The sequence below is a fragment of the Emys orbicularis genome, chromosome 2 (assembly GCF_028017835.1).
Source record: "Emys orbicularis isolate rEmyOrb1 chromosome 2, rEmyOrb1.hap1, whole genome shotgun sequence".
NCBI lineage: Eukaryota > Metazoa > Chordata > Testudines > Emydidae > Emys > Emys orbicularis.
In genome coordinates this window covers 285,455,046-285,467,397 of record NC_088684.1, presented here as the reverse complement: position 1 = coordinate 285,467,397, position 12,352 = coordinate 285,455,046, and the positions used below count along the sequence as shown (strand labels likewise).

Sequence of the window (12,352 nt, the reverse complement as noted above, 5' to 3'; positions counted from 1 at the left end):
TCTCACAGTGCTGCTTCAGAGTGTGCCACCAAGGCAGAGTCATAGGAATAGAGCAATTCCTGGATCAGCGCTGCGATCACCTTGGTATTTGCACATTGATGAGAGAGATTAAAAAGGTTGCCCATGCAAAAGCATGTAAGGACGCCATGGAGGGCTTCCTCTGGCACCGCAGCGAAGAACAAACCAGAAAGGCTAGAAGCGAAGAGACATCCATGCTTGTGATTGGAAATGGGTCTTTAGATCACCATCAACAGACTTGTGGGAGGCTCTCCACTGGTGAGACCACTACTGGAATACTGTATCACATTCTGGTGTTCTTACTTTAAAAAGGATGTTGAAAAATTCAAAGAGCCACAAGAATGATTCCAGAACTGGAAAATATGCCTTACTTTGTGAGAATTTAGGAGCTCAATCTGTTTAGTCTATCATGCTGGAATTAAGGTGCAAATTTTGAAGAGGGCAATTAATCTTTGCAACAATTAACCAAAGGTTGTGGTGTGGTCTGTATCACATGAAGTCTTTAAGTCAAGATTGGATGTCTTTCTGAAAAAAAATGCTCTCTCTCAGTCACAAGATTTGGTCTTACTGCAGGAACTATTGGGTGAAATTCTGTGGTCTTTCTTATGCAGGAAGTCAAATTAATGTATCACAATGGTTCCATCTGGCCTTAGAATCTATAAACTTGACCAGAGTTGCTGCTAGTCATATACTTCTCATGCTGATTTGTGTTAGTATTACAAAAGCATAACTACTTCTCTGAGTGCTGGTCCCTAAGTGCACATACGCTCCATGTGCCCAGAGTCAGAGACTTCTTGCAAGCAGTATCCGTTGGTTCACCCATGTGCCCTTGCCCTCCTCGTGTTTCCACCCGAAGGAAACTCCATCTCCTTCTTACTGCTACATGGCCTGGGTCGGAACTTCCAGTGTCCGGAGCTACTCTTTCATCATTTTTTCTTCAATCTGTAAATATTTCAAAGATTGCCTTTAGTGCACATTATACATAGTTCTTAATCGTTTTAGTATTTTTAAATATTTTTTATCACAGTTTTCTAGTTAGATTGATTACCTGCTTTGGGAACACTTCGCACCCCAACCCCCATTACAGGTATTGGACTATTCCCAGAATGCTGAGCTTCAAAAAACTGTGTCCTGCACCCAGTCCTTCTCGGTCAGTGACAACCATCAGTGCTGTTTGTACTGTCTTGGGGAGACACACATTGCAGCTAGGTGCAATATTTGCCACTCTTTCCCTAGCAACACCCATGAGGCATGAGAATTTTGACTTAAAAAGCACCTCATGGAGAAGGCCAAAGGATCCCCTCCTGCACATTGGCCTGAATCAACAGAGAGTGTGCTTCCCACCATGAGGACTGACTCCGGTGCAAGGGAATCCATACCCACAGACCCTCTGTAAGCGTCTCATTGGGACGGCAGAGAACACTCTAAGAAGCATAACAACAGGTCTCCCTCTAAGCCTGCTTTGAAGATGACCGATAGGACTCTGCCAAAATCAAGCAAATCTGCTCATTCAGCACCTGAGAACTTAGCACATCCTAAGTCCTAGGGCTGTGACTCAAAAGCCCATAAAGCCAGGGCTCTATCAGTACTGGACCCTATACCAGTGACACTACCATTTGTACCATCCAAGCCAAAACACCAGGATCCATCAATTCCAGCACGACCAGAGAGTCAGCTGCCAATGGTGCCGTCACTGTCTCATCCACTGTCAGCACAGAGTCTCCCTCCTCCGATTCTGTCAGCATGAGCAGTTTGGACCTCTCACAATCTAGGGAGGACAGAGACTTACACTACCCCAGAGGATATTTTTTCCTCTTCCCAAGCCTCAGTTTCTCCTGTCTTCTCTCACTGGGGAGATTTTGACTCCACCAGGAGATGTTACCTATGACAGAAGTCTATCCCCTCTTCCATCTACCAGTTGTGTGTTTCCTCCATCAGAACTGTGAGTACTGCTGCCGGATCTGGACTCAATTTTCTCTTCCTCGAGAGAATCTGAACCACCTGAGGAACCATCATCTCCTCAGGACAGGAGACAGGAGATGCAAAGCCTCCTGGTACCAATCTCCACCTCAGCATTTACCTAGGGACCGGTGGTACCCCATGCCTGAGGGACCTCCACAACCCCCTCCCAACCCAGCTTACTGGCCATACTGGGAAACATGGGACCCATATGCCAGATATACAGAGGTCACATGTTCCTCTAGGGAGTCACTCCACCATTCCCCTCTGAGGGAACAGTTAGAGCTTCCTCCTGACTCCACAAAGAGGAAGATTATGAACAAGTTCCATTGGTTCTGCTGGTACTGACAAGATTGTCTTCTTCATCTCTTGATGAAGCAGAGACCCTAGCATCTCTGTCCCCTCCAGAAGACCATAAAAAGTTCCAAGAATTATTGCGCAGGGTGTCAGAGTAACTCCAGATCCCCCTGAAGGAGGTCCAGGACTCTCAATGCAAACATTGGATATCCTGCAAACCACTAGATCCATTTGAATAACACTTTCAGTAAATGAAGCTATTTTGGAACCTGCTAGAGCAGTCTGGCATACACCAGCCACATGCGCTCTTAAGCTGAAAAGGGCACAGAAATACTGTTTTGTTCCAGCCAAAGGAGTGGAATTTCTCTTCACCCATCCCCCTCTGTGCTCTCTGATTGTCCAGCTGCCACAGAGCAATCTAGATAACATTCAAAATCCGTTCGTTTTGACAAGGAGGCTAAACATCTAGACTTGTTGGGAAGAAAGGTCTTCACATCTACTATCCTTCAGTTTTAGAGTGACCGGACATCCCGTTTTTAAAGGGACAGTCCCGTATTTAAGCCTTCCTGCAGGTGTCCCGATCTTTTCTTTAAAACAGGCAAATTGTCCCATTTTTTCTGTCTCCCCCATATCAGTACCAGCGGGTCCTGCTGCTGGCCGGATCCCTGCTCGCCAGCTGCCTGCCCACCACTGGTGGTGGAGGGGGTCCAGTGGCCCTCGATGGGGGTGGGTGTGCAAGGCTGGTGGTGCAAGGCTGGTGGTGGGGCAAAGCTGCAGCATGCGGGGCCAGCCGCTCCCCCTGCTGGTCCGTCAGTGCAGCCCCCGCTGTATGCCAGCTCTTGGCCAGCATGGCCCTGCCCCCCTGTCCTGTTTCCGACTGAAGGAACAGAAAATGGAAACCGTGTAGAGTCAAGCACGTGGGTTTATTACGCACAGCGCTGGCAGAGTGTCACTTTGCTTATTAGGCTCAGAGACACTGCCAAGCAATTGATTACAATAGATTATATAGGGTATTCATGGGTGGAGGGAAGTGACGGGGTGGGAGGTCCCAAGCCCCTGGATAGGTTCTAGCAGCAAGACAAGATAAGCACAATAAGCCAATAGTCTAAAAGATTACATAATGGCTTCGCCCATGGTTCAAGTTAACATACAACATACTGATAATACACAGGTGTTTTCCCTCAAACAATGTATAAAGTGTATAATTATAAAATGTATAAGTTGAATTCTGATTTGGGATTCATAGGAATGAGGTAGCTCTTCCAGTTGTCCAACAGGTATATTCCTGGGGGTTAAAGCAAAAAGACATTGAAAAGTACATGGCAATAGAAATTGTTTTCAGGGTGCTCCATTGTGCTTCTAAAAGCTAGCATTGGCATCTAGGAGGGGATACATCTGTGAAAGGGAGGATGTCATATCTCATACTGACAGGTTTGGGCCTTTCCATGAACTCTAGGTTGGTATGTGGGGAGGGTGTTTGCTCCCTCCTTCCTGCACCAAGGAGTGGACATTGAGGCCCCTTTCAATGCTTAGTATGTCTGTAACTTCTGATAAGGACACCAATTACCACTCCCCATCTGAAGTTCTACTGACTCTGCTTACCTAGTAAGAAGCAAGGTTGTCTCTTGTTTATTCAGCTTTTCGTAGCCAATATTGTTCATTGTTAATTAGGCCCCCAGGCCTCAGACCAAGCTGTAGACTTTGGGCCTATATGAAAAGTTCTTAGCAGAGACTGTGGTCAGGATTTTACATACACAGCAAATGGATTTTGGCCCTTCACCATCTGGCATAGGCTGAACGCTGTGAGCTGCGGTGGCTAGTGAGTGCAGGCCAGCACCAGGCAGCGGTTGGTTACATGTCACCTCTGCTGCCCACCCATTGGTCCTTTATGTGCTCCCCATTTTGCTATGCCCCTCCCTCCCCCAGCCCCGCTGCTCCTCCATATCCCCCCGGCGGGGCACGTCCACTCCCAGTGCTGTGCAGAGAACCAGGCCCTGGTCGGAGCACTGAGCTCATGAACAGCCTGGCCGGCAGGCTCCTTCCTTCCCACACTGCCTCTGGCTGGGCCAGTGCCCCGGGAAAGCCCAGCACTGGGCAGGGAGGGTCAGGTCGGGCGGTCACACCCCCTGTGTGAGAGAGATGTATGGGAATGTGTGTGTGTCACCTCTCCCGGTGTGAACCCTAAAGCCTTAAAGATAAGAAGGTAAATAGAAAGAATCCAACTATGCAGTATTTCTTTTTAACGGGGTCAGTCAACTTGATGTTAATTTGAACGTTTGTCCTGCATAGTTATGATTGATTGCTGTTGAACTCATTGAATATGAGTAATTTTACCAGGTGTCCCATATTCAGCATAGGGAAATGTGGTCACCCTATTCAGTTTCATATAGAGAACTATCAAGCACTGTTGGCTAACTACAACTATCTGAACTATTCCAAGTTCACAGACTTCATAGACAAACCGCCACTGCAAGACAGCCTGGAAGCCTCACTTCCAGGCTCTTATTGAAGAGGGTAAGCTGGTAGCCAGAATTGCACTTCAGTCAGCAACTGATGGAACAAAGACATTATCAAGGGCAATGGCAACAGCTGTTGTGATGTACTGTGAGTCATGGCTATATACTTCAGGATTTCCCAGGGAGGTTCAGAACATGGTGGAGGACTTACCCTTCAGTGAAGCCAATCTTTTCAATGCGAAGATAGAGGAACTCCATGGCCAACCTCTGCTGGCTGGGAATATATACACCTGCCCCAAAGAGAAAATACCACAGGCAGGCTTACAAAACTAAACCAGTGACTCAACAGTTTTATCATCATCTATCTTATGAGCCTCCTCATAAAAGACAAAGGATACACAAGTCTCATTTCACTGCACCTCCCACATTTACAGCACCATCTCAACCCCATCCCATGGCTAAAAGGTATTTTTGAAGGGAGTTTGTAAGCTGCAAACTACCACAACCCAGTCCCCACATACCCTTTGTAGGTCATTTAACACTTTTCCCCATACAAATGGAGTGCTATACAATGGACAAGAAGGTATTAGACAACATCCAATCTCGCTATGCAATAGAGTTTACTTCCCTACCTCCTCCAAAACCCCCATCCCATCTCTTTTCAGGAACCATTCTCATGAGCTGATTTTCAGGCAGGGAATAGAATGCCTCCTCCAGTGAGGAGCAATAGACCGCTTACCTCTTCAACACCAGAGAGAGGATTTTTACTCAACATACTTCCTAGTACCCAAAAAGAAGGGCAGTTGGAGATCCATTCTCAGTCTCTGCAATCTCAACCACTTTATTTGGAAGATGAAATTTCTTATGGTCACTCGGGCATCATATGGAATAGCACATTTGGTTTACAGCTCTTGATATGAATATATTCATGAAGATATTCACCCCATCCACAGGCAGTTTCTCGAATTCATGGTGGGCCCCAACCACTTCCAGTTTTGCTTCCCAGATTTCCTTCTAATGTCATGTTGTCCTCCAATCAGCATCCAGTCCTTTCCTAATCTCTTGACCCAGGAGAATGCAAAATCCAGCATCCCAACCCCGAAGCACTGAATCTTATTGCTTAGATTTCAGATGGTCATCAACCCTAGAATGTTTCTGCTCTGAAGTGGTATAGATCATCCTTAATAATAGCAGAAAAGATTCTACTAGGAAATGCTATTAGCCAAGTGGATGTGTTTTTCCATCTGGACACAGCAGAAACACGTATCTCCTGAGTCAGATGATATTCCTCTTCTTTTGGACTATCTCCTTTCTCTCAAGATGGCTGGGCTCTCCCTCAGTTCTGTTCGACTCCACCTGGCAGCAATCAGTGTGTGCCATCCATCATCGGTTATTCAATTTGCACTCACTCGTTGACTAACAGATTCTTGAAAGGCTTAATCAGAACCTCCCACCAGTAAGGTAACCTACTCCTCACAGGGACTTAAACCTTGTACTTTCGGCATTCACTAACCTCCTTTCGAACTGCTAGCCACATGGTCCATGTCTCACCGATCAATTAGACAGGGGGAGGTGGGGAGTGAGGTAATATCTTTTATTGCACCAACATTTGTTGATGAGAAAGACAAGGTTTTGAGTTTACACAGAGCTCTTCATCAAGTCTCTCTAATCCAACAGAAGTTGATCCAATAAAAGATATTACCTCACCCACCTTGTCTCTCTAATATCTTGGACTAACATGGCTACAACAACACTGCATTCACCAGTCTATGAAAGTTGCATTCCTTGTGGCCATCACCTCAGCCAGAAGGACACGTGACCGCAGAGCACCAATGACGGACTTGCCATACACTGTATTCCATAAGGACAAAGTCTCTTTATGAGTACATCCAAAATTCACCCCCAAGGTAGTTTCAGAGTTTCACATAAACCAGTCAATACTTAGCTGTGTTTTTCCTCAAACCACATGAACCTGAGGAGAGGAGACTTCATACCCTCAATGTGTGACACACTTTGGCCTCTAAAAAGTAAACTCTTAAAGAGCTCATTGCTAATAGTTGCCTGACCATGCTGGAGCCAATCAATATGGGTCTAAGCACCCTTGGCTGTATCTTGATCAAATGCTTATCTTTTCACTAGCATGTTTATAAGTATCTTGAGCAAATGCTTATAAATGTTTTGTTACTGTTTGGATATAGTACATTGCTTATTATTTAGGCTTTTTAGACATGTTTAGAGCACCTGTATAAATACCACTCAGCCTTTGGGTTTAATAAAGAAATTTCAAAGGACAAAACCAATCAGAGAATCACCTGGACTCTTTCTCGTGCTAGCAGAACAAATCCAAGGTCAAGCTGTATCCTCTCAGAGGATCTCTGAATGGATCTTGGGCTATATCCTGCTCTGTTACCAGTTTTCACATCTTGCTCCGCTTCAGGGGGTAAGGGCTCATTCTACAAGCAGCCTTAGTGGCATCGCTTCAGGAAGTACCTTGTGGCATATTTGAATTCGATAACAATTCGAGATGATCAAAAAACAGGATCAGTTGGAATTATGTAATCAAAGAGTATTAATCAAAGGTTATTACAGCCCTATACAGAATACAGAAAGAACAGATACATTACCTCCCCCTGTAGATGGTGAAGAGAAGATAGTTTGGTTCCTTCCTCTGTACCTGGTGAAGTGCCAACAGTGTTCATTCCCAAGCTAATTTTCCAACCCTCTTTCCTTTCATAAGACATGAGAAGAAGAAACTCCTTTTGAATTACTTTCCCATGGTTAATTTTACTATGTGTTCTGTTATCCTAATTACTGATTTTCAGTTTATCTGATTGATGAGTAAAAAGGAATCTTTAATCTGGTCATTGTTACTAACAGCTGGGAAAACCAACAGTTCTTAATGAGTTAAAAACATCTTTCAATAGGTCATTATTTTCTCCATTACAGAACCCATCTGCAATTACAAGTATGTCTTATCCATCACCCAGTTTTATTTATAACATACTTTTATAGTCACTTATATTAGTTTGAGGGGTCTTTTCCCTGGAAACCTGGAGATATTTGTAAAATCAGGGTGAAAAGCAGGGTTAAAAGATTACACACATTCCATTATTGTGTTCATTTCCCCTTCAGACATTAGGGTCAACTGAAGGACAAAGAACTTTAGTTTAAATACATATAGGGCAATAAATATACAGATACACAAAATAAAAAGGCTTTTGGTTAGCATTTAAAAGAATTATGAGAGTTTAACATACAAAAATGATAAAAGTTAATCTTAACAACCTCCACTTGACATTTCCAGGGCAGCTATGCGGAGTTCCATCCACAGGTTCGTGGGACATTATGCTGTAGTACAGAGCTCCTCCACTGACTAATCCTTTGGGACAGTGGTCCTCCAAGTGGCTCTGCTGTCTGCATCCTCGCACCCTTCTCCTACTTAAGTGCTACTTGTTAGTCACCCACAGTGGAATACATAGTGAGCAGCACTTGAAGAAGAAGAGAAAGTTACTTAACTTATAGTAGCTGGAGGTTCTTTGAGATCTGTATTCCACTACAAACCCTCTTTCTCCTCTGCTTCATAAATGGATTCATGGTAGAGAAGGAATTGGAGAGGCGGTCAGTCTGCTCTGTCCTTTATGCCCTTGGGTGGAAACGCAAGGAGGGCAAGGGTGCATGTGCAGACCAATGGACACTGCTTGCAAGAATTCTCTGACTCCATGCTCATGGAGCACATGCGCATACACAGGAGAATACAGCTAGGGACCACACATCTCGAAGAACCTCCAGTTACTATGAGATAAGTAACTTTCTTTTTTGAGAACAAGAATTATTGTGGTGTGGCTCATGTTGGAATTATTATTATTTATGCAAGGTATTACCACAACATTAATTTAACCATAAATTTCTTTATTAAACACAAAGGCTGAGTGGTATTTATACAGTTGCTCGAAACATGTCTAAAAAGCCTAAATAATAAGCAATTTAGTATATCCAAACAGTAACAAAATATTTATACACATTTGATCAAGATACTTATAAACATACTAGTGAAAAGATAAGCATTTGATCAAGATACAGCCACGGGTGCTTAGACCCATATTGGTTGGCTCCAACATGACCAGGCAGCTATTAGCAGTGAGCCCTTTAAGAGTTTACTTTTTATGCCCTTTAATAAACAAGTGATGTTATTGTCAATTATCAACTTCAGCTAAAAAACAATTTGAGACAAAGAGTCCTGTGGCACCTTATAGACTAACAGACGTATTGGAGCATAAGCTTTCGTGGGTGAATACCCACTTCATCAGATGCATGTAGTAGAAATTTCCAGAGGCAGATATAAATATGCAGGCAAGAATCAGTCTAGAGATAACAAGATTAGTTCAATCAGGGAGGATGAGGCCCTCTTCTAGCAGTTGAGGTGTGAACACCAAGGGAGGAGAAACTGCTTTTGTAGTTGGCTAGCCATTCACAGTCTTTTTTTAATCCTGAGCTGATGGTGTCAAATTTGCAAATGAACTGAAAATTTCCACTACATGCATCTGATGAAGTGGGTATTCACCCACGAAAGCTTATGCTCCAATACGTCTGTTAGTCTATAAGGTGCCACAGGATTCTTTGTCGCCTTTTACAGATCCAGACTAACACGGCTACCCCTCTGAAATTTGAGACAGTTCACCCTTATTTTCAATCTTAATTCAGATAAAATGTACAATCTTCTTTTTACCCAAGGCCTGTCCTCCCTATCTATTCCCTTCCTTCTTGCGGACTAACAGCTTTTCCATTGCACCTGGGTTTGCATAGGCTCTAGTTTTTGAGACAACACTGGTATGTAGAGTGGGAAGGTCCATGTTGGCTTCTTCTAAGACAGGTTTTCTTTGTTTTAGTTAAAACCATCTGCAGTCACCCCTGTTGCTCAAAGCCTTCTTTTTAGAAATTTCCCCTTATCTCATTCCTTGGACCCAACATTCTCCCTACTACTTCCCTTTTGGCCTTATAACTCATTTCCAAGGCCTTTCTTTTACTTGCTAGTTAGGGCCTTTCTTTGCAACACAGATTTCTTTAACCAAATTTAAGCTAATTTAATTCTCTAATTTTAAATTTATCCTACAGTTCAGGATTATTATTTGTAGACGAATATGAGAAAGGGTTAGAGCAGGGGTGGGCAAACTATGGCCCGGGGGCCACATCTGACCCTTCAGATGTTTTAATCCAGCCCTCAAGCTCCTGCCATGGAGTGTGGTCTGCCCCGCTCCACGTGTGCCGTGGCTCCGCACGGCTCCCGGAAGCAGCAGCATGTCCCCCTCCAGCTCCTATTCGTAGGGGCAGCCAGGGGGCTCTGCACGCTGCCCCCGCTCCAAGCGCTGCCCCCGCAGCTCCCATTGGCTGGCAACCACGGCCAATGGGAGCTGCAGGGGTGGCACCCTGTAGGAGCAGAGTGCAGAGCCGCCTGGCCTTGCCTCCACATAGGAGCCGGAGGGGGGACATGCCGCTGCTTCCGGGAGCTGCTTGAGGTAAGTGCCACCCAGAGCCTGCACCCCTGACCCCCTCCAGCACCCCAACCCCCTGCCCCAGCCCTGATCCCCCTCCCGCCCTCCAAACCCCTTGGTCCCACCCTCCTGCACCCCAGAGCCTGCACCCCTGTCCAGAGCCCTCACACGCACACCCCTGCTCCAGCCCAGAGCCCCCTCCCACACCCTGAACTCTTAATTTCTGGCTCCACCCCAGATCCCACCCCCCCAGTCAGAGCCCTCACCCCCTCCCGCACCCCAACCCTCAATTTTGTGAGCATTCATGGCCCACCATACAATTTCCATGCCCAGAGTATTCTAAAATTTGCCCACCCCGGGTTAGAGAGTAATTATGGTACAGTAAGAACAGGCACGTATACTCCATTTCATTCCCTAAGAAAAAAAAAAAACATTCAGGCCATGAATATCTACTATCATCTATTCAGTAAACCCCTTTATTCCATTTACCATTTCTGATGTGATTACTAATCTTAATTTCAATTCAATCTACACAGGTTTCATTTACAAGTTTTAGCAACCAGGAAGTATTGAAAAAAGCAGAGTTTTGTGCCAGCCAAAACGTGAAGTCTTTCAGAACCCTGAGGGCATTGAGGCCCCTCCGAGCCTTATCCAGATTGGAAGGGATAAAGGTATAGATAACTATTTTCAAAGAATCATAGGACTGGAAGGGACCTCAAGAGGTCATCTAGTCCAGTCCCCTGCACACTATGTTCCTTTGGAGTGTTTATGTCTTTCATGCTGATCACAGTCAAACTTTCTTTACAGAAAATGTAGTTGATTCTTCTTTTCTAAAACAAAATAGAATTAAAAAAATGAGTCCTACTTAAATTATATATATAAATTATTTTTAAAGGAACATTTAACAGATCCAAATTGGCTTTAAAGACGCCAGCCACTATAAGGACCTAATTTATGAATGAGTGAGAAGTTGATAGATGCAAAGATGAAAACAAGTTCTCAAAAATAGTTTTTTGGGGAACTTGTTTTGGTGACTGCTTATAACTACATTTCTTTTCCTCTCCATTCATTTAATTTATTTCAGATAGTTGTGTATGCCCTAGTAGGAACTATCCCTTCCATCATGAACGTCATGCTTGTCTGCCTTGTTGTCTGGCTCCCATTTAACATCATAGGAGTGAAAGAATTTCGTGGAAGGTTTTGGAAATGCACTAACATATCAAGTGATTTGATTGATCAAATTAAAAGCAGAAATGACTGTGAAATCCATAGTCACTTAAAATGGGAGAATGCTAAAGTCACCTTTGATCATGTTGGAATGGGGTACTTGGCTCTTCTACAGGTGGTAAGTTCTATTACAAACACTTTCTTTTGCAGGGAGATGTGTTGGGCAGACGTCCCAGTCATAGTTGCACTTTTATTTATCCTCATAACCTAAAGTCAGAATGTTTAACTGTGAAAATGATGTATATTTGAGCCACTCAAACCATTTTAAAGACCTGCATTGTAACTGCATGTTTTGTGTTGAGTGTAGGCATTCCCAGGGACATATTTTATCAAATGTGTTTTAATCCTCTAACAGGAGTGCTAAACCTGAGACAGTTCGTATTTTAGTGGGTCTGAAACCACTTTTATTTTCTGTATTCTAATGTTAAATTTAGTCACAGATCAGAAAAAATGTAGCATAGTCTATGTATTCTACCTAGTTGTATTAATATGGTTCCGACTACTGTAGCATCTGAACACTTCACAGACATGAATGAATTTATCCTCCCAGTACCCTGGTGATGTTGGCAATCATCATCATCATTGTACAGATGAGGAACTGAAGCACAAAGATTTAGTGACCTGCCCAGGGTCACAAAAGAAGTCAATGGCAGAGCTGAGAACTGAATCCAAGTTTCTTGAGTCCCAAGCCGAAGTCTTAGTCACAAGATTATCCATCCTCCCAGTGTGCCATTATTACCCAGTATTCCAGTAAAAGACATTAGTGGTACTAGTAACTAGTAAAAGAGACTCTTATCCCTTTAAATTTTTAGAAAGTCCTTAGATCTAAAACTGAAACCATTTTAAGTATTCTCCCCCTCTATCCCCTTCAGTGTTCACTACCCGTATATCTCACGCAGGTGTAAC

The 12,352-nt window shown here is 44.0% G+C and overlaps 1 protein-coding gene across 1 annotated transcript in view; it reads left to right on the top strand.

Annotated features, from left to right (window-relative positions):
- LOC135873866 (sodium channel protein type 5 subunit alpha-like) overlaps window positions 1-12,352 on the top strand; it is a 160,352-nt gene that overhangs the window by 105,159 nt on the left and 42,841 nt on the right. The window contains 2 exon segments of the mRNA XM_065398477.1: window positions 10,776-10,890; window positions 11,304-11,564. Of these exon segments, the coding sequence (XP_065254549.1) occupies window positions 10,776-10,890; window positions 11,304-11,564 (376 nt within the window).